The sequence below is a fragment of the Pyrgilauda ruficollis genome, unplaced genomic scaffold, assembly GCF_017590135.1.
Source record: "Pyrgilauda ruficollis isolate IOZ18807 unplaced genomic scaffold, ASM1759013v1 scaffold2, whole genome shotgun sequence".
Lineage (NCBI taxonomy): Eukaryota > Metazoa > Chordata > Aves > Passeriformes > Passeridae > Pyrgilauda > Pyrgilauda ruficollis.
In genome coordinates, this window is record NW_024519206.1 from 27,606,872 (window position 1) to 27,628,557 (window position 21,686).

At 38.0% G+C, this 21,686-nt stretch overlaps 1 protein-coding gene across 2 annotated transcripts in view; it reads right to left on the reverse strand.

Moving 5' to 3' along the window:
- Positions 1–6,238: 6,238 nt before the first annotated feature.
- LOC121352935 (programmed cell death 6 interacting protein) overlaps positions 6,239–21,686 on the reverse strand; it is a 30,463-nt gene continuing 15,015 nt past the window's right edge. Inside the window, exons 6-18 of one of the 2 annotated variants that reach the window (XM_041466363.1) lie at positions 21,374–21,474; positions 19,571–19,687; positions 18,530–18,752; positions 17,687–17,810; positions 16,884–17,061; positions 16,363–16,474; positions 15,122–15,291; positions 14,154–14,402; positions 12,735–12,869; positions 11,768–11,862; positions 10,334–10,466; positions 9,734–9,939; positions 6,239–8,814 (exon numbers count right to left, since the gene is read on the reverse strand). In XM_041466363.1, coding sequence (XP_041322297.1) covers positions 8,649–8,814; positions 9,734–9,939; positions 10,334–10,466; positions 11,768–11,862; positions 12,735–12,869; positions 14,154–14,402; positions 15,122–15,291; positions 16,363–16,474; positions 16,884–17,061; positions 17,687–17,810; positions 18,530–18,752; positions 19,571–19,687; positions 21,374–21,474 — 2,009 coding nt within the window. In that variant the 3' untranslated portion in view covers positions 6,239–8,648. Of the gene's footprint in view, positions 8,815–9,733; positions 9,940–10,333; positions 10,467–11,767; positions 11,863–12,734; positions 12,870–14,153; positions 14,403–15,121; positions 15,292–16,362; positions 16,475–16,883; positions 17,062–17,686; positions 17,811–18,529; positions 18,753–19,570; positions 19,703–21,373; positions 21,475–21,686 lie in introns of both variants that reach the window. The other variant, XM_041466362.1, reaches the window with a different exon arrangement.

Here is a 21,686-nt window from a genome sequence, read left to right on the forward strand (position 1 = left end):
CACGTATCATATTCAAGGTCCTACTGTCAGCTCTTTATTATGGCAGAAACCAGTACCAGTTCAATAATCACCTTTAGGACCCTTTTCCTTACCCAACAGAACCAACAGCTATCCAAAATTGTGGACAAGGAAGACTCCCATGCATGCTATTACCTCCTCTTCAGAGATTAGGAGAAGTGTTTTACACTAGCAAGGTTATTAAATGATAGTGTGGGTCATTGCTATCAGTGTTTCACACAACCCCCTGCCTTTCTTTCTCTCAACTGAAAATAAAAGGCACAGGGTGTCATTTCACAAAAAACTAAGGTGGGGTGGAGGGGGTCCATTGTTAAGCCCCACTGACAACCCTGTGGTGAAATGCCACATGCTTAAACATAGCCAAAGTGCATGTGTGTATGTGGGGAATGGCAAAATCCAGAAAACATTCTTCTTCTAGAGACTTACAGGTAGCATTTCGATTTCTCCAATATTTTCAGAACAACCCTTTTCTGTTGCAGAGCAAAACTTTCTCTCCCTTCAGCTTGCATCAATTTTGTTTTGACTGTTAATGATGCAGCTCAAAATTTTCCACACAAAGCCGGTGATGCTGGTGAGATGCGGAGATTTACCAGCAGTGCAGTGCGCGGTGGATGAGCGGGGTTTGTGTTATGCCTTTCCATATAATGCCACCTAGCGCCACAGAACTGCCAGGCACATTTGATTAGATATTCCTTCTACATTTGGGGATGGAAATGCCCTGCAAAGTTTTGTTTACTTCAAAGCAAAATTAAAAAGTGTTTCAGTGTGGCCATATAACAACACTGGAAAACAGCAAGGTGCCAGGGAAGTGGTTTTAATCTGAATCTACATCTGTTTCTGTGATAGATCACATACTCCTTTCCTGCTTATGGAAATTAATACTTGCTGGAAGCTGCTGGCTAATGAAAAATTTAGTAATAGAATATGAAATGCTCCTTCACTAATGAAATATAACTAGTGACTGCAAGAGGCTGATTAGAGAAGAAATTCAGCTTTCTTAAATAAGAAACTCCATTCCTTTTGAGATACTTCTGTCTACCACCAGGACTTAGGCTCTTGCACTTGACCTGCTGTCTCTCCTCTGCTTTACAGGCTGCAGTTTCACATCACCCCTTTTTGACTCCAACACTGGACACTAGCATGTAAGCACTTACCTTGATTCCACTACTCTGGTCACTCCATGGATTATCCTACTCATTTCTGAAACATAAATCCTCATTACAGCCAGTCTGGACCAACATTGTCAAATGCACATGATCTGCTACATCTTCTGTCTTCCATTCTAAAGATCTTCTCGGCCCATCATCACCCCCCAGCTTTCATCCAGCCCTCTATACTCACTAGAAAAAAATGTGTTCCCTTCACCTTTAAATTTCTTTTCTGAACTCTCTCTCTGTGTACAGCTAAAGCTGCTTTCCCCCCTCCCTTTACCACCATTGATTTTTCTTCTGTTCCACTTAATATTTCAGTCCTTTTAACTTGAATTCTGCTTTCCTTGCACCACCTAAAATGCTATGATTCATAGTGTCAAAGTCTTGGGGCCTTTTTTCCATGCTTCCTCCTCTTCCTAAACTCATTTGATTTGCCTGCTGTTTCCTCAGCCACTGAGCTATCCCTCCCTCAGCTTTCCTTCCATTTTCTCCTGGCCCCTTCTCCTATCTGACCACTTTGACATCTTCCCTCCCTAAGATTTTTTCATCCCCCTGCAGCAACATCTTCTGTTAGCATTGTAGCTGCCCCAACGGTGACAGAGCTTATTTCCAACACACTTCTCTCCAGCCAGTACCATGGGACCCTTTTTTCTACTCCTCCTCTTAGAATGGGTCATGATGACACCCACCCCTCCACTTTGTTCCACTGTCACCTCATTCTGCAGCTCTTTAAAACTAATCAGTTAATTTTGCATTGCTCCAGGTAAGCAGACATCTTATCATGCCAGATGAGCTTAAATCACACTGGGTATATACAAAAAGACACTGTCTAAGTATGCAAACTAAAAGTAGAAAATTCCCAAAAGCTACATAAGTCCAGAAGGCCAATAAAATAGTTTAGGATGACCTGAAATCTTACCTATCCCTTCACCTCGGCATCACAGTGCTCTGAGTTTGGTGCACAGCTGGTCAGGAAAATGGATGCAGGCAGCTGAAATAATTGTCCCTGCATTTGGCTGGTTTTACAGTTCAGGCTCCAGGTCATCAACCAAGGAGCACTCATGGTATCTACACAAAGTTAAATTTGATGATGCTTAATTAAAAAACGATTTGCCTATCCTTCCACCAGCATAAACTTAAAATCTCTTTTCGTATATATTCACACCAAAAAGATCTGTCAGTTACACGGTTTCAGTCTGCCCTCTGCTGCAGGCAGCAGGCAGCTCCGTGATGCTGCTCACCTTCTGAGAATGTAAACAGCACAAGCTGGATCTGTCTTACAACTCAGATATTTTGTGTGTGTGTATACACAAATGTATATTCAACTCAGAAAAGTTTAAGCTAGCAAAATTAAGAGGTACCACCAGGTGTGTCTTTGGAAAGATTTAAAACCATTTAGTAGGAAATGGCAGAGAAACAAGAGCTGGGTGGGTGGGGTGGGGTGAGCCCACCCTCAGGCGGACAGCACTGCAGTGAACTCCCCAGGTGTAAGGTAGTTGGCACTTTCACCTCTGCCTCCCAGCTCACATGCCACATACACTCTTGCTGTCACACATTCAAAAGCAGAGAGAGCAATGGCAAATCTGTTAGATGAAATAACCTGTAAATGTTGTACCAGCCAAAACACAGGGCAGTTACCTCAGGCAGCCTCTGTGTTCCAGTGGAAGCCATCATTAGCAAAACCTGGACATTCAATTCACACGCCACGAGCAAATCCTCCTGTAGTCTGCTTTGGCACCAGGCCTGTAGGTCCACAGAGGACCCCATGGCCAAAACTGAAGCCAGAAGGGTCTCCCCACCGCTAGCAGCATGCCTGAGGTGTGGCAGGAGAAGCTGGAGCTCAGCTATGGCAGAGGAAGCCATTTGCCCTCATATTGCCTGTGTAACAGCACAGTGCTTTCTGCCCAGATCACACAATGCTGCTTGTCCCCAACAATTTCAAAGGCATCCTTCCAGAGTGAGCCTGGGTCAGGTCCCATCTTTGTCATGGGACAAAGATTACTTGAGACCAAAGGTTACTTCAGGTCAGAGGGCAGAAGCTACTTGATGTCAAAGGTTACTTTCTAAGGCAGATTTCCAGAATGAGACTAGCCCAGCTTCTGTCACAGGACAGCAGTTAATTGAGATCACAGGACAGGGGATGCTCAAGGAGAAAGGTTACTGGAGCTCATAGCCTGCATGAGGCCAGAATACAGAGGTTATGCTGGGTCAAAAGTTCTTTCAGAACAGAGATTACTCAAGGTACAAGGTTCTGCGAGGTCACAGGGTCAAGGTTAATTTAATTCAAATGTTGCTCAAGGCCAGTGGACAGAGGTTACATGAGGTCAAAACTTACTTCCAGTCAAAGGTTAATTGAGGTGACAGATTGCTCAAGGTCAAGGGTTAATTTGAGGACACAAGATAGAGGATCCTCAAGATCAAAGGTTAATGGACCTTGAGGTCCAAGGACAGATGTTCCTCAATGGCAAACGTTCCTCACAGTCACAGGACAAAAGTCACTCCAGGATAAAGGTTACTTCAGGTCACAGGACAGGTTACTCTAGGTGAAAGGTCACTTGAGGCCAAATCTGGTTTTGGTCTAAATCTCACCAGTGCCCACAATAACTCCATAGCCAAGTCTCAGCACGTTTTTATCACCTGGATGCTGTCAGCTGTTGTGTGCATGTGTCCCAGGAGCACAGTCCGAGACCAGCTGGGTTGCCAGGCCCATACCCATGTGTTGGGAAGGAAGAAAGTTTGACAAGAAAGTGTCACAGATATGCATGCTTAGCAGAAAGATATTTGAATGTAGAATCTGAAGAAGGAATAGATGAAAGCAAGTTTTGATCAAGCTGACAGCTGTAGGCACAGGCTTTGTCACCCACGACCCTGGACTGCACCTTGGATGCAATAAACTGCATTTTGAAGAGCTGCCTGGAGTCCCACATCTCTCATTCAGGCTCTTACTCCCACGTGCTTGCTCACCACCTCAGCCTCCAAGGAAAGGGACTGCAGGCAAGCTGCCCACTGGGAATGGCCCTTCCACTGCTCTGCCTTCCCAACAACACACCTCACTTGGCTGGAAAAGGTGCTGGTAGGAATAGGCTATCTTCACACCAGCAAATGCTCCAGCAGCTTACCAGCATCGAGAACAGCACTCCAGCACCCAGGAGTGCTTGAACTTGGAAGTACAAATGCAAAGAGGCATTGCCATGCAGAAGTGCTGAACGGATTAAAGGTGGAAGGACCAAAGGGACCAAAAGCAGTAATTTGTGGTGAAGCCTTGGTGCTGATTTGCAATGGTAGCTGCCTCTTCCTTTTCATGCTTGATAGTAAACAGTTTTTCTTCAGAATCTGGTTAATAAAATTGGTGGCCAGCCTCTCACATGGATTTTGAAACATAAAAAAAAAAAAAAAAAAAAAAAAAAAGCCAAAATAAAACTGAGAAACAGTTATAACTGAGATACAGTTGTTGGCACCAGGGACTGTTACTCAATTAGGGGAATTAGAGCAAGACTAAAGTCATAACTTGAGATTAGCAGTAACTCTATATTTGCCAGTAAGTTACCAGAGTTCCAAATTTAAGTCCAAATCAGAAAAATCTCAACTTGAGTATCAAGTTTTTGACTGTCAGAACACAAAAGCATATGGAAAAGTACTTAGAGCAGTGCAATTAAAAAATTAATTCATTTTTTAAATCTAGCAGTACTTAGCTATCTTGATGAACAAGTCACTTTTTTAAAAAAAAGAAACACTGACCATTTCAAATATACCTTTCAAAAGTCATGGTAAACCTAAAAAAGTTAGCACATTGGGTAATGTTAGTCAAAAGCAGCAAGAACCTCAAATCTTTCCCCATAAACAATACAAAAAAGCAATTTCGAGTTTTGCTCTGCTGTAATAGCTCATCTTTTCAGGCACTGAAACTTTCCAAATAGTTTCTTTTGAACTATACATAGTGAACTCTTGAAAATTCAGGCAGTTTCACTCAGTAGTATACAACCAAAACTCAAACCCACAATTGCTCAACTTAGTCTATTTTAATGTTCTGCCAGGATAAATGCATGCCAGAAAACAGCTTCTGAGATGCAAGTCATTTCAGAACTGAACATTTTAGCAACAAGCAAGCACATCTCTCAGGTAATGCAGAGGGGAAAAAAAAGTGTTTTCCAAAGGATTTTCTTGTGATTTTCAGCTACCTGTCAATGGGTGAGGTTGTTACAGTATGTCAAAGTTCAAATACTGCCTCAAGATACTTGGAAATAGCAAAGGACATAATTCAGTCTAAGGTCAAAATAAATCTCACAAATCAGCTCTAAAAGCACTCAAAACAATGGGATGATAGTAAAGAATCACCATTAGCCGGCAGTGTCACATTAGTGGCCAGGAAAGAAGACACTTTTTCCATATGGGCTGAGACCATGTTAATAAAGAAAAAAATTGCGGAAAGACCTGCTAGCCTTGCAACAATTTGGTATTTCACCAATGATCTGCTATTAGCCTTCTTCCCAAAACTTGTTTTTCATACTAATTGCATTGAAAGCTTTTATGCAAGATGAAATAAATGCTTGACTTCAAAGTCTCTGAAAGGATATGGTTGTAAACTTTTCCCTCCACACAGCAATTGAAACAAGCATGGCATTATAAAGCCTTTAAAAGAAGAAAAAAATTAAAAATAAACTGACTTCTTGGAGTGCCCATGCAGACTGTTTAATCTGCTGTTAGTAGCTGCCCTTACAACCCCTCTTCTTGCAACCCATGCTTTAATGCCCATGATGCTGGGAATCTCATGTAACCCAGCCTGAACATGAGTTCACAAAAACAAACTTGGAATGCAAGTTTCTGAAGGCACAGAACCATTACATCAACCTTAATCATTTCCTCCTCATATAAACAGAGGGAAATACACTCAATCAGCTTTGGAAATAAACACCACTACCAGGATCTGAACGTGGCTGTTATTACTAAGCAGCTGTAGCTGATACGCCTTCACCTCATCACAAACATTCTTGGGAGCCCATAAATTGTTTCCATCCTTTCCAAAATAACACTTGTCTGAACCCAAAGGAGTTGAGAGAAACACCATGAAATCAGGTTTTCTAACTGATTTTTTTAATAAACTATAGAAGAACAAGGTAACATTTCAACCAAAGTCATGACAACTGCATGCTTAAAAGCAAATACATAACATGTCTGGATTTTTCTGGTTTTTTTAGGAAAAAAAAAAAGAGAGAAACTCAACATAATGCATAGATTTCTACACATATTCAAATAATAGACTAAAGCAAGCAGAAACACAACTGGAAAAAATGTTTTGACAGTAATTCCAGATCTATGAAATTTTAAAAAGGAAATTTCAGTTCTAAGAACCTTTATGTGGGAACAAATGACTTTTTTTGTATAGCATGAAAATAAGTTTTATCAATTGAGGCACTAGAAACAAACTGACACAATAGCTCAAATGCATCTAATTTGTGAACTGAAAAACCTACAGCCCATGGCATACTAAAAATTAAGAATTTAAAAGGTTGCATTAGACTTGCAATAGCACATTGACACAGTGAAATTAGTGGAAAACTACTGTTTTTCCTGTTAGAATAAAATCAGGTTCTGATTGCTGTTTCCAAACAGTTATCTTCCTAGCTTTTTCTCATTGTCCTCGCTTGCCTTATGTCTTCTTGTCAGGGGAAAAAAAAAAAGGGAGAGGTTTCTGTGCCACCCCATTCGCAATGTTTCTGAAGAAATGCAAAGCACCTGTCTTTGTGCAGTGGTTTCATCTATGGTTCTGGATTCCCTTACTCCATCATGTTCCCCACATCACTGAGCTTCTACAGATGAACAAATTTGTTTAGAATCAGGTACTCAGTAAGTTCTATAAGGGGTGCTCATTTCTACCTTTTGATCCACATTTTCTACAGGTGTTAGTGAGTATTAAAGACAAGGAGTCTTCACACAGTGATCAGGATGACCACACAGCAAGAGGAAACTGAGACAGAAAGAAAGGAGCTCGTATGAATACAAATGCCGCTTTCTTTATGAGGAAGAATGTTCATGATCCAGTGAGGTTTCCACCCAGATGCTACAATAACTGGCACCTCTAAACACCTACACTAAAATATACCTCAATATCTTAATCAGGCACTTTAATAGAAAAACAAAGGAGTAAGTCTTTGTAACACAGGTATTGTTATAGTTATTCTGTAAGGCCAGAACATCTTCTATGAAGCATTCAGAAAATTAACTGTCCCACAGAACCAACTCTTATCAAGGGCTAAACGAAATGAGAGTCCCTCATTAGACAAGCCTGTTAGAAAAAGAAAAGGCTGAAAAATGGTTAGCAAATATTTGGTAGAAGCCATTAACCCCAAACTTAGATTCTTCACTATCTTATGTAAAATGCAGTGCAAGGTTACTTATCCCTTGAGATGATGGATCCAAAAGTAAACATTCAATGTGCTTTAATTCACAAGATTTTCTTTACCCCCGACCCCCCAAAAAAAAAGTTTTCCACTGATAACAAGCTCCCTGAGGGAATACATCTATTTTTTCAAGGGAAAAAAAAGCAATCATTTAAAAAGCAAACTGCAAAGCTCCAGCAATTAAAAGTTGCCCTATTTTGAGCCATAACATTTTCCACCACCATTTCTTTGGAAAACACAAGTTAGAACAACTACTCGCTGGTCCTGTAAGAGGACCCTGATCTCCCTTCTTTTATATAGTATCCTGCAGATGACAGTAACCGTTCTTAAAAAACGGTAATAAATGTATTTCAGTCCAATATACTCCAAAGTTATAGGAAAACTCTACCTGTAAGACTTAATCTACCAACATCTAAAAGGTTAATTAGAGTTTCTGTCACAAAAACACAGAATCATGGAGAAGAGATGGAAATTCACTTGTAAGGCTAAACACTTGAGAACTTCTTTGTTATGAAAGTCAAGGGACAAATGAAACAATCTACAGACACACAAAACACATTTTTATGGTAATGAGAATGCCAAGTGTTTAAACCGTTCTTAAGTAATTTATTTCTTTTTACTGATGATTTACAAGGCCTTGATTATTAGACAAAATAGCATATTTTAACTAAACTAAAAAAAATACAAACCAATAGAGTATAGAAGGAATTGCTATATGGTTCTGTAGAATATATCACACCCAGTGCACACACTGCTTTGTTTTTCTGATCTGAACCTATTTGTTACCTTAAGGATTTTTGCAAACAAATATTTTGGTCTAACCAAAACGTAATGTACTGCTTCAGACCACTGAATTAGGCTCGAATTCTGGCATTAGTCTATGGTCTAAACCACTGCAGTAGATCTTTCAAAGTGTTTAGTGTCATAAAAACTGATCTAGACATTTTGGAGCAGTTAACAAGAGACAGGAGTTATAGCTGCATACAGTTCGGTATGGTACACTAATGGAAGCTAGAAGTTTTAGTACACTTATTGCCAATTTCTCCCAAATTTTAACAAGCAGAGCTTCTTTGCAGAGACATTATTGCTGATAATAAGGCTGTTGAGGAAAAGGGTATCCAGGTTGTTGAGGTGGCGGATATGGTGGCTGTCCAGGAGTTTGGTACACAGGTGAGGGTGCATATGGCAGATTATACTGACCATACATGTATGGATTATAGCCCATTGGCATTGGCATCTGGCAATACCTGTGGGGGGGGAAAAAACAGCATACCTGAGTTGATAAATACTGATGATGGTAATTTGCAAAAACAACTCATTAATATATACAAGCACACAGGCAATCTCGACAAATCCTTTAATTTTACTTTGAGTGCAGCAGGGAATGTGGTAACTTTCGCAATCTCCACAAATGCTTTCCTTTAATTTTACTTTGAGTGCAGCAGGGAATGTGGTAACTTTCAAGGAGCGAACATGAAAACTATTACAGTGTGTGGAACAGAAATGCAGACAGAAGGTGGAGTAAAGGCAACTTGCTGGAACTGGAATTGATCTAAATTAATTCTCAAATGTTTAATAACATTGTGCATATTTCAATATTTGCTGAGCCTGCTACCAAAGGAGAGCACAGCTGCCTTCAGTTCCTTGTGATGACACCAGGAAGATGGAAAAAGGCATCAGAAGAAAGCACTACTCAACTGGAATTTTCTCTGTATTTTTCAGTATCTTAGTATCATACTAAAGACTTGAAAAATAAGATATGCCAACAGTTTTGAGATAACCACCACCAAATGATTATGCAAATGTCGGCAATAATCAACAAACCACGGTTAAGGAAATGCAGCCCTATTTTCCTTCTCCTTTAAAGAAGACGAACTGTAAACACTTAAAATGTACCTTCCCACAAAAGGTACAAGCAAATGATTCCTACAAGAGTTAAACAATTAAAACTAAGAAAAAAACAAAAAAAACCCCAACCCAAACAAACAAAAAACCCCAACCAACCAAAAAACCAACCAACTAAAAAACTAACAAACAAAATAACCCCTTCCCTCAAACAGCAAACACACCTTCAACAATAACTAACATTAAAATGTTACACACAAGAAAAAGTGCTTTTAAGTAACAGGATAACAAAAAATCTGCTTAAGTGCTCCTATAACTTACCCTGGGTAACCGGGATAAGTTGGGTAAGGTGGTCCCTGTGCCTGTGAAGGTGCAGTGCTTGCTGCAGGTGCACTGGCTCCTGGAGTAGGAGCTGGAACAGCAGCAGGAGCTGCAGCTGCTCCAGAGGGTGCTAATGCAGAAGAGGAACTGCTTGCTGCAGAAATCACTGGTGGTGGTGGCCGTGCTGGTGGCTGTGGTTTAGTCCCCTAACAAGAGAAAGTGAATTAAGTTGGAGCTTCTTTATCAAAGTCTTGGAATCAAAAGCTGTGGTTATATGATTAATTCATTTTTATTTTAATTTTAAACAGACATTCTATATTTCGTCTATATTTTGACAAAATACAGATAATGCAAAGTATCTAAATGGCAGTAAGCTTTTAATTTCAAATCTAGAAATGATGAGCATGAATAGTACATAACACACCTCTCTGAAAAGCCTTAAGATTTTGCCCTCTATTTCACTTCAACACATTTCCAACCACACCAGTATACTAAGGAGTGATACACACGAATTACAGATCAGTTTAGAGTTCTCAAGTACAGACCCACTTTCAAGTACAGACCCATTTTCAACCCACTAATTCTGCAGCATGTATTTACCACCATGGTTCTTGGGGCTGGAGTGGGAGCAGGCGATGCTGCTGGCTTACTTCCTGCTGCTGGCGTGGTCTGATACGTAGGCAGTGGAATGGAGGGAGCGCTGGGCTCCCTAGCAATGCTTTGCTGCAAATCTCTATTAAAAACAAAAGAGCAAACATGCAGCTTAGTTTAAGAATTGCTTGTTATACACTGCAGCCAGTTAAGCCCAAAAGATGCAGCAGAGTAAGTCTAATATTTAAAGCATGATCACTGAGCTAGCTCAAACTAAATTTGGGGTCCAAATCACTTCCACCTCCAAGAGGCGATGGAAAACCATCCTCTAGCCACCCCTCTGATTAACTGTTACATTTATTTTCTAATAATGTGTTTATGTTCTAACTCAGTACTGGGTACAACAGTAAAAGAGCACAGCAAGACTCAGCAGAATGTTCTATCAATACTAACCCTACAGCCTTAACACTGAACATAAACATTGCAGAGGTGTGAGATACTCAGGTCTCTGCCATAGTTAGGCAGCCTAACAGCTTCCAAACTACATGAATATAGGAAGGCAAATAAAGGCAGAAGGGGTTGTAACTCAGACTTTGTTTACAAGCACAGAGCCCAAATGAAAAGTAACAATTATACAAAGGATCAAGTTTGCAAAGGTAAAAATTGCGGGTTGAGCACCCCATTTTTAAGATGGCAAGTACACAGAACAACTGCAGCTTCACCAACCAAAATTTTAGTAACAAGTCGTCTTATAAAAGGCTACATGCTTTGCTAAAGAACAGTAATTAAATGGCAAACCTTTTCAATTATGCTTTCCTCTTAAGAGAAGAGCCTATAAATCACATCTGAAACATACTATACTATGTCTGATCTCATATAGGGGACAACAACATCAAACACTCTTCCTCACAAGAAGGACAAAATGTGCTTCTCTCCCCAACATTGTAAGCAATCCACAATATCTAAGCAATGATGAAGTATGAGACTAGAGCAGACTGCACAGCAGTAGAATACTGATGCTATTCCCCTATCATGCTGAAGACATGGAAGGAAATCATATGATGAAGCATCTAATTACTCAAACTAAATTGACAGCAGGAGAAGGGTGCAGAAATCAGAAGTTCCTCAAAAGACAGAATAAAAAATAACTAACAAATGCATGCCAGAAAGAACTGAGAGTGAAAACGTAACATGAAACAGATTTGTGTTGAACTGCACATAGGAACAATAGAGCAGACTTCAAAGTAGATTTTTCCATTTATCTCTCCTATCACTTTCCTAGGAGAGATGAGAGTAGGACCAGGATTTACGTAAAGAAGTGATAGGAGGAATAGGTGTGCTAAGCCTTTCTCATTTCATCATAATAAACACGTCCCCAAAGATAAATTTCTGATAAATACTTTAACATTTCTGCAATGTTTAAACAAAACATTGAAATCTTACTTGAGCAGTTCATCTCTTTCAGTCTTGCGAGCAAAGATAATGTCACTGCACTTGTTCTGGAATTTCAGCAGGATTTCTGTCAGCTCATTGTAAAACTAGTGAAGAAAAATAAAAACACAATATGCTCAATCAATACTTTCAAACTCCATGCTGGCATATTTCTATATATTGATCTAGTTATAGGTGTTGTACTATTACAGTGCCCAGAACCTGTCGTTCCATTAAGGTTTGCTAGTACATTCTATTGTGCTTTTCAAATCCAAAATTAGTCAGCTGCCGTTGCCCATCACTGTAATAATACAGAATTGTGTGTGTGTGTAAATATAAAAATAGTTTGGATAACTAAAAAAAACATACTAAAACCAGAGCAAAACTAGATCACTTCTGGTGACGGGCTATTTAATTTTGTAAAGGATAATTGTTTATTTTTAATTTTATTGCTCTCAGTTCCATGCATTTCATTTGTATAGATATCTCAGAAGTTGTGTTTTTTCTGTCTAATAAAATATCAATAAACCAGCAAAAAAGTGCTTAGTACAGAAGCCATAAGACACCTTCCAGACACCTAGATCAAAAAAAGCAAGCTAAATACAGCTTTCATTATTTCTCACGTATGCAGTAACAACATTTAAAACACCAATTTTATAAGGTGATTAAATACCATGGGAGAACAGATGAAAGAATTTCTTAAATAAAATGGCTCATCTGGGTGCTTCAGCATCATTTACTCAGCTGTAATTAACTTATCCTATTGCTCAGAAAAGCTTACTTTTCAGGTAGGAGCAAAGAAGCATTTCACAGCTCTTGAAACAATCAAAATTCCAGCAACTCACTGTCCTCGCTTCAGTAGTAAAATCCGCAAAAATGCACTTGTCAGCTACAATGTCTCCAAAGTTTATTAGGATTTTTGATTCACATCTCATTGTATACATAAAATGTCCTTTCAATCCCTAAAGCATTACCATACCTTTGTGCCTTCTTTTAAATTGGCTACAAGCTCCACAAAGTTGTCATTTGCTACAGCTAAGTTCTTCAAGACTTCTTCTCTTAAATTAGATTCATTGTTTGATTGTTTCATCTTTGAAAAATCCTGATGTGCATTCTTAAAAGAAGAGAATAAACAGTGTAAATAATGCAAGCTAGTTCTGTGTAAGACTCTGCATGTTTTGTATTCTTTTTCCTCTTAGTCATTGCTTCTGTTTTCCCCAATACCTGCTTTTCCTCATCTCCCATCCACACTGGACTTCCATACTTGCTACATGCCAAGTGCAGTGACTATTATAATGTATATTTCAGAACTGTACATATGTTAACTCACTGGCAGCAGGTATCAACCTGCTCTGTTGTGGGCTGCCTTTAATAATTCTCAAGCTCATCCTGCAGACGGTCTTTCCAAGGCTATACTATTTAGGCTCTCTCCTGTACTAACTACCATTGATATTCATAAAATCATATGTAAAATCAGTATTTTTAAGAGGCATTACTTCAAATTTGGTTGACATTGGCAAACTATTAAAAGGACAGGGAAAACTTACAGAAGGATCACCTATTTACATCTCATTTCTTTCAGGAAAATAAACAAGCAAACTTTAAAAGACTGTTTCAACTGCCAGAAGCCAAGAAACTTGAACTCCAAGACATTCAAACATTAAAGTAATACCCATCCAGATGTTTTAACTATGTTGTGCTAAAAAATATCCAAATATAAAATCCTTTCTAAACATGGTGTATATGATCATTTAAGAAAATATTTTTCCACTTGGAAATAGTCTCCATCATTACTCAAGCTGCCATTATCTTTTCTCCAAGCACTAAGACCTCTTTTGCCAGATTCACATTCAGGTACCCATCTCTTAATTTATGAATTAAGACTGAATTTATAAATAAACTTTGGGAAATGCTATTAAGTTTTACTTCAAAGAGCTCTGCACATACTGGAAGTCAAGCATATATTGTGAAGAGCAATTAGGAATAAACCAAGCTATACTTCAGAGACCTAAAATGTCTTCTAGTAGACAGGAAGAACACGTCTCCTGTTATCCCAGGAAGAATTAAAACGGAGTGAGGAGAAAAAACAAAAACCCAACAACTTTTTAACACACCACTAAGCTTATTTCAAGGACAAAACCATCTACAGAATTATGCCAAGAAAAAGTCCATGAGAATTTACACTGGAGCTGTAAAGAGAGCCTGCTAAACATTCCCATTTCTTTCTAGTGAACACAAAGACATCTCTGTATTTTTCAGTGATTGAGGCATAAAGGAATATCAACTGACATATGACAGAATAAAAAGCAAAACAGATCAGAAAGCGAAGTGAGACTAGACAGGTAGAAGTATCATTGCTCTTAGTTTAGGAGAGAGGAAAACATGCAAAGTGTTGTACCTGAATGTTTTTGAGAAGTTCTTCCTGCTTTTTTAGGGACTCCTGCACTTTCTGCGTGTAACTTCCATAAATTCTGTCCAACTCAGTCACAGAGATAGCCTCCTCATTTATAGCACCATCCTGCGCAAGTGCAGTCAGGAATTTGCTTGTCATATCAAAATTTACAGATTTCAGGTCATTTTCCAGTTGTTCTCTATCCTTCTTAACTTCATCCAGACTGGCCAGCAAAGTTCTTAAGACATTAACAACCTAGACAATATAAATGTCCTAAGTTAGCAGGTTTAGAGGAACTATTGGGGAGGTATAACCTATTAATAACTTGTTTCCATCTTGCATTCCACACTGATGCTGGTAATTTCTGCATATTTGTTTATGAATGTGCTTAAGGTGAGAAACCAGGACAAAATATGACTAAAAAAAAGATCTTCAAGCATTTCTCAATCTATATTCCCTTCTACAGGCCTGCTTTTGCTGAATTACTGCAAAATGTTTGGGGTTTTTTTAAGCTGATCAGATACCTTCTAACAGGATATTCTAAGATGGCAGCAAAAACCACTGACTTCTAATAATTACTATGAGAAAAATAGTAATATTGCTGTAGATGAGCCATTAACTTCTTGAAAAGCAAATTGGTGTAATTGCCCAATACTTTAAAATACTGAGCCATGTCTTATGTTGTCCCAAGGACTGAGCATTACATCCCACTTCCCTATATAACAAAAATATTCATTGCTCCTTTTATAATAGTCAACCAGTCTTGCTGTCCACAGTGATTGACTTTGCTCACATTAACTTTAACAAACTATGCTCAAGAAGATTTTAAACATGAAGTCAACCTCTTCTCCAAATGTTAGTTACCTCATGAATCAACTGAGACAGAAACAAATTAAATTACCAATTCAAGCAAGTTTACTTTGTTAGACAAATAGCACTTCTATTCAAAATAGAGACAAATCTCACTGCTTTACCTCATTTCCCTGTAGCGTTTTTGCTGGGTTGGCAGAAGGTATGGCTGCGTTGAGTTCTGCCTCTGGCTTACACAGAAGTGCAATCGTATCCCGGTGAGTCTGATAGCGCTCCTTCACCTGCCCATCTGCTTGCATAGCTTTATTCAAAATATTATGGTAATTGGCTCCCTCTGGAGGCAGGAGGAAGAAAAGAGTTTATACAATTTCAAAATTTGTTCCAACCAATCTTGCACCTGAGCAGGTTTTGTGCTTTTCAGCACAATTTTTTCATCACACATTTTTAAAAGCCTGTACAATATGTAAGACTTTTATATAAACTTAAGCTTCCAAATTATGTTTTAAGAAGTGCATAAACTAGGCACCCGTATTAATTCTCCTGTGAAGCATACAAAGGTATATGAACGAACACTGGTTTGAGCTACTCTGCAGATTTAAACCTCTGTAAGTTTGCAAGACCAAGTCAGTGGTTTCAGTCTCTTGTTAACTTCCAAAGACAACACATATTAGGCACACAGAAAGCATGATATAGTGATAGTTTTAAACAGTTTGACCTAACTGTTGGGGGCAAAAAAACCCCACCACATTAAAGAGACAACACACTAATGGAAAAAACAAATACGGTATTTAAGAGGCAATTGAAACTAGAGCCTTAGAGGGCAGGCATTTTTCATTTAATTTGCCTTCTGAAACTTCAGCATGCACACGTACGAAGCAAGTGACTTAGAATCCCCAGGCAATGCAAAGGAGAGCTGCTTTATTGCAAAAAAACCAGGCCTTTTAAAGCAGTTAGCCACTTATCAGTTTATATACATTTAAGGCACAACAAGCCCAAGTCAATCAACCTCCACACACCACAATGTGGACATGTGGCAGTCATGCAGCACATCTCTCATGTCTCTCTACCCCTATTCCAGCTGAGTCACTCTCCCGTAGTTCCCTTCTACTTAGCCTAAGTAGCCTGAGCCATGATTTTTCAAGGGCAACAAGACCCTTATTTCATAAGACTTTACCTATATGCAATATACACATACACACCAAGAGTGCAAAAGCAGCAGCAAATTCCCTGCTGTCACATCCTCTTTCAGCTCTAAGTAACAGTGCAGATTGCAATCAGGATGTTTTGGCATAACCTGCCTCAAACCGTAATCGGTGTATTTATAGGTAATATCAAAGCACTGAAAACTACTTTAATTTACACTATGGACATCTTTAGAACCCAAAGCATGAAACATGGACTGTACCTGCCCTCAGAGGCTTATAGAGTTCATTGGACGGTGTTCTCTGCCAGCGTTCTTTGAATTTTGTTCGCAGGTCATTGTCTGTAGCTTCTTCTTCATCTAACAATCTCAGGGACTGCAAGAGTAAAATGTTACATGCATTATGAGCTGTTTTAAACATAAAATAGCTTCAAAATATGTAGCTAGTATAGAAAACAAAAACTGCCTATACATTCTTCTAAAATATAATTTGACAAATAAAAAACAGGCATGAAAGGGACTAATCACTCAAATTTCTTTAGAATGTTTCCCAATGCTTCCCCCTCTCCACCAACTTTTTTAAAAAGAAAATATTTGTAAGGAAACATCCACATGTGACAGCACAGTTTTTGTATGGGCTGAAGGCTTAAATAGCATACTTTGAAAGTGTTATTAAAGTTACAAGCATTTGAATAATTATGCACTTTTTCTACTGTCATTTAAAGCAAAGTAATCATTGGAGATGTATTTTAAGATTATTTTAGTGTAGTAGGTTTTGGGCTTACTTCGTCTAGAATTTCTTTGTTCCTTTGTAGCAGTTCGGGCAGATCTTTGATCAGCTGATCAACAGTCTGAATTCCCCCCTGCTCAATCACAGACTTAGACTTGTTCAAAATAGACTGAGGAACAGTATCACCAGACACATCTTCAATAGCAGCAGGAAGATTGAGGGAAGCCAACACACTGAAAAAGTCAACGTGTTAAATAAACAACTTTTATTCTGAAAATAACACTGCTACCTAAACAAACAAGCAATCACAGTCAATTATAATGGAAATGGAGTGCAATGTACTCCTAGGCTGACATTTCAAACATACACCTCACTAACAATACATTTCAAAGCTCTTAAGCTAAAGAAATTCTAGCCTTTTAGCACTCACAAACATGGCACACATTTTAGGTAGTGACTGGTAGACAAAAGAAACAACTGCTTTAAGTTACATTGCTATCTCTCAACTTGGTACAACGTTTTTATAATTATTTATTTTAAAGAAGTTTTTTTTAATGACCACTGGAATATTGAAATCCTTCTAGATTCATGGTACTGGTTCTGAGCAAGTGTTGGACTCCTAAAAAATAAGGAAAGATGGCAGAAAAATAAATACCACTTGTTTTTAATAAGCCTTCAGATTTAACACCTACAGAAAAGTAGTTCTAAATCCCCCTATTATGGTTTAAATTTGCCAGCCTCCCATACAGTAATGAAAAAACACTGCTATAATCTGGATATCTACAGGCTGCAAGGCACCCAGGGCTTACAGGCCATGCACAACCTCACTTGAGAAACTTAACAAGAAGCCATATTTACCCATTTGCCAGATTTGTGGCTTCTCTCATCTGGGCTATTGATCTGTTCACCAGATCTGCCTTCCTCTGGTTATAAACACTCACAGACTGTTGCACTTGCAATGGAACCATCTTCTCAAACAGGTCTGCAATTAGAGTAGCATAAATTACACAAGCTGCATTATGAAATTAAAAGCACAAACATCTTCACAGCTTTTTTGTACATATTGTACTACAGAGACAGACCTAAACAGTTTAAGATACTTTCCTCCTACCCCCCAGGATATCTTAAAAACAAAAATCTATTTTTAAAGGCCTTTAGATTTCAATTTTTAAGGCTGAATTGAATTTGAAATAATTTAAAGACAATATATGTACACCAATTGTAGGGTTACAAATTACATTTGCCTTAAGGCTTCATTTCTAATTTTGTTTCATTAAAAGAAAAATATGAGAAAGTTAAGAGAATTTTTTCACAACTCATCTGTAGAGCCAACAAACTGAAATTTTTCAACTTCATAGACCAGCAACAAGGTTAGTTAATATTGCATAACAGAACTTTTCCTTTGGAAATTAAAAATATTAGTTACATACAGAAAATACAATTGCTGAGAAAAATCTTAGAAAGATCTTTAAGAAAATTGTACATTTCAGATAAGAATTTTCAACCTGTGCTTTATTACACTTATCATCAAGAACAACAACAACAAACTGGAGAAGAAAAGCAGCAGTTTCAAAAACACAGCTGTACACTTAACAGAATGCAAAAAGTAAATGTTTATTTTTGCAAGGTACAAACGAACTTTGTTGACCACGTGTTTCACAAGATAACAATTACCCTGTGCACTCCACACACTTTGCTTACCAGTGAATTTCTGACTGAGCGGAACAACAACCGGCGTAGACTTCACAAGACTGGCTTTTCCAATGGGCTCCAAATCTTTCAGGTCAGGAACCCGGTCATGGTAAATGAAGTCATTGTCTTTTTTAGCAGCTGCAAGTGCACGGTTGATTTTGTCAACCAGATCTTTAACGTTTATATATTCATCATAGCGAGATGCCACTGTTTTCACCAAATCTGCTGCATGCTAAAAAAAATTTTAAATATAGTGCAAATAATAAATTTTCTTTCTCCCTTTCATATATTTTTAAGAAAACAGATGAGCATACAGGAAAGAAGTTTCAAGACCCATCCTGCACAAAGCTGATAAATGCATAATGATAACTTTCAATATGTCAACACGATCATCTTATGTAAGTCTGTCAAATTTCCTGCATATCAGTAGATACACAGTGCACATAGATCTTCAATATCAGCTGAAGCAGCATTTCACATATTTATTTTACAAAAATAAATTTCTGGAGACTTGAAGGAAGTAGTTCATTTTAGCATTTTTTTTCTACTGTATTTAAAATATGAGATGACCTTATTCATTACAAGATCCGAGTCCCTCTAGAAACCAGATGTATGGGGCAAAAAACTATAAAGACTAAAAAGAGAACTGTTTGTACAATCTTTTTAAATTACTCAGATTTAAAGCAGGATATCAGCAAAACAATTTGGTATAGATCAGGTAGAATTTTAACCTTTGGGGGATTTCTAATAACATTATATAGGAAAAATTATCAACGTATCTGCTTATATATGAAGCTTATGCAAATACAAAGATAAAGATTTAACATGTCAAGCAGTATCAAATTTCCCAAAAATCACTAAAACACATCTTTACAAAAGTTAGAAAGGTGTCTTTCATCTTTGCAGCTGATAATAATTCAATTCATGTGATAAGCATGCTCAACAGTTTCTGAATACACTTCATTCTTAGTTATTTGGATTTCACAACTCCAACCCAGCTTTCCAGAATTAAAAGTTTTTCCATATTTTTCAGAGCAAAAAGTTACTCACCTGTAACCTCCCAATTTCTTCACCAAATTTCTTCTGTTGTTTTGCCAGGATAGATTGATGATATTCTGCATTGGCCTGCATAATGCAGTGCTTTGCAGCCAGAACAGGAAACACCTCCTGGAAATAAAAATACTGACCAGGGGAAAGTCCAACCACAATAACCACCACAGACAACATGGGATGCAGGAAGAAAAAGGAAGAAGAAAAGGAAATTAGATTCACCCAATTAATGGTTTAGATAGGTTAAAACATTAGAGGTAAATGTCAGAGATCATGTGGCTTTGCACGGATTGAATTTTTTAATCTGCTGTTGCAAAACTCTTGGTGTTCATTATTTTAAATGAACTATGATTTAAATCCAAGCCATGAAGTCACAACATTTACTTCAAAGATAAGAAATGCATGCATGTATTAGAAAGGACAGTTGCAAGAACACACCCAGACACCCCCAGACAAAGCCAAGACAGTGTTCTTAAGAAATGGAGGTGGGTGGAAAGATAGGTCTTCTAGGGGTTTTTTGCTTTGATTGGTTTTTAATCAAACAAAGTAATTACACTTAAAACAGCAGCAGGCCTATCAAGAAAGCAACTACAATTATGAAAGAACAAATAAAGAAGACCAGTGACTACTGACATGGAAAGCAACTTAAAAGTCATTTTTAGACCTTATATAAGTGCACTTATCTTTGCAGGAGTACCAACCAAGACATGAAGAAAACATTACGCTGCAGCGCACAGTACAAACATGGTCTTAGATCAAGGATTTTGCCTTACTGTTTTATTTCTTAAATCAAGGAGCACTGGAAAACCAGAGTGATGTTTTAAAGACCTCAGTATACAAAGACCTGCTTCTTCACATTTCTGCAAATTTGCTGCTCTCCCAGAGATGGAAAAATAACATTAAAAAAAAAAAAAACGGGTAAATTTGGAAGACAAAGCTGTCTGGAAGGCCTTGCAACTGGAGTTCCAGTTGCATCCAATCAACCTTCACGGCACACTCCTCAACGTGTAACTGTTCTCAGAGCTGGTGTTAACCAGCAAACCTTATGTTCTTTCAAACAATCTCACTTGACAGATTACTTTGCAACTGGAACAAGGAGCAGATCTACAGCTTAGAAAGGTACACAACAACAAAAGATAAAGCAATGGCTTTATTATTGCTTACTGCATGTCACTGTCAAAAATCATCATGAACATAATACCTACGTGAGAAACATTCAAGGAACACAACAAAGATCTTTCTACCTCTTCCAAAACCAACAGCATTCAAATCACAAGTCAAGATTAAATTGGGATATTTTACAAGCATCAAGATTGCTTTGAGGTAGGGCAAAAGAAGGCAGGCAGAAGACACACACTGACTTCCAGTCATATTTTTCACTAACAGGTCAGTGAACAAACCTCTGTATTCATGCTGTACTCAACAGGAGAGCAAATTTCACATGGAAACACTGAGACTAAGAAGCCAATTAAGCCCAAACAGAAAGTGTTAGTTTGAAAACAGATTTAGTAACAGATTAAGTTCTAAGACTGCATCCCTAAATAACACCATAACCATTTCAAGTTTACTTTAATGAAATGCATTACAAATAAATGCACTTCATTGTAATAAGATCTTACTTATTAAAAAAAACCCACACTCTTTTGCTCCCTCGATTCTTCACTGTTTTTCAAATTACAGGTTCATTTTCCTTGAAAGCAGCTTGAGAATATACATTTTAAGTTCTTTCTTTAAGTACATTCTAAACAATAACAGTTACTCACAATAACAACATATCCCACATTATTTCCATGAGTTACTAACCTTGGGCAAAGTATCTTTATATTGACACTGTTTGTAAGCATCACCATAGTAATCTGCAGCTTGATTTGCTAGTTTAGCTATGATAGCATCTTTCATTTTATCTGTGGGGAGAAGGAGAAAAAACAAAGAACAATTAAGATAATCATAAATTTTTACAACTGAACAGGTGATTATTTCATCTTTAAACAGCAATAATTGCATTTTAAGTGTACAGCTTTACATTACACCTCAAAGGTGGGATCCCATTCTTTCCTCTTGACATCTAGCAGCAGTTTCCAGAATTTCTACCTCAATTATGACACCCAAGGTTCAG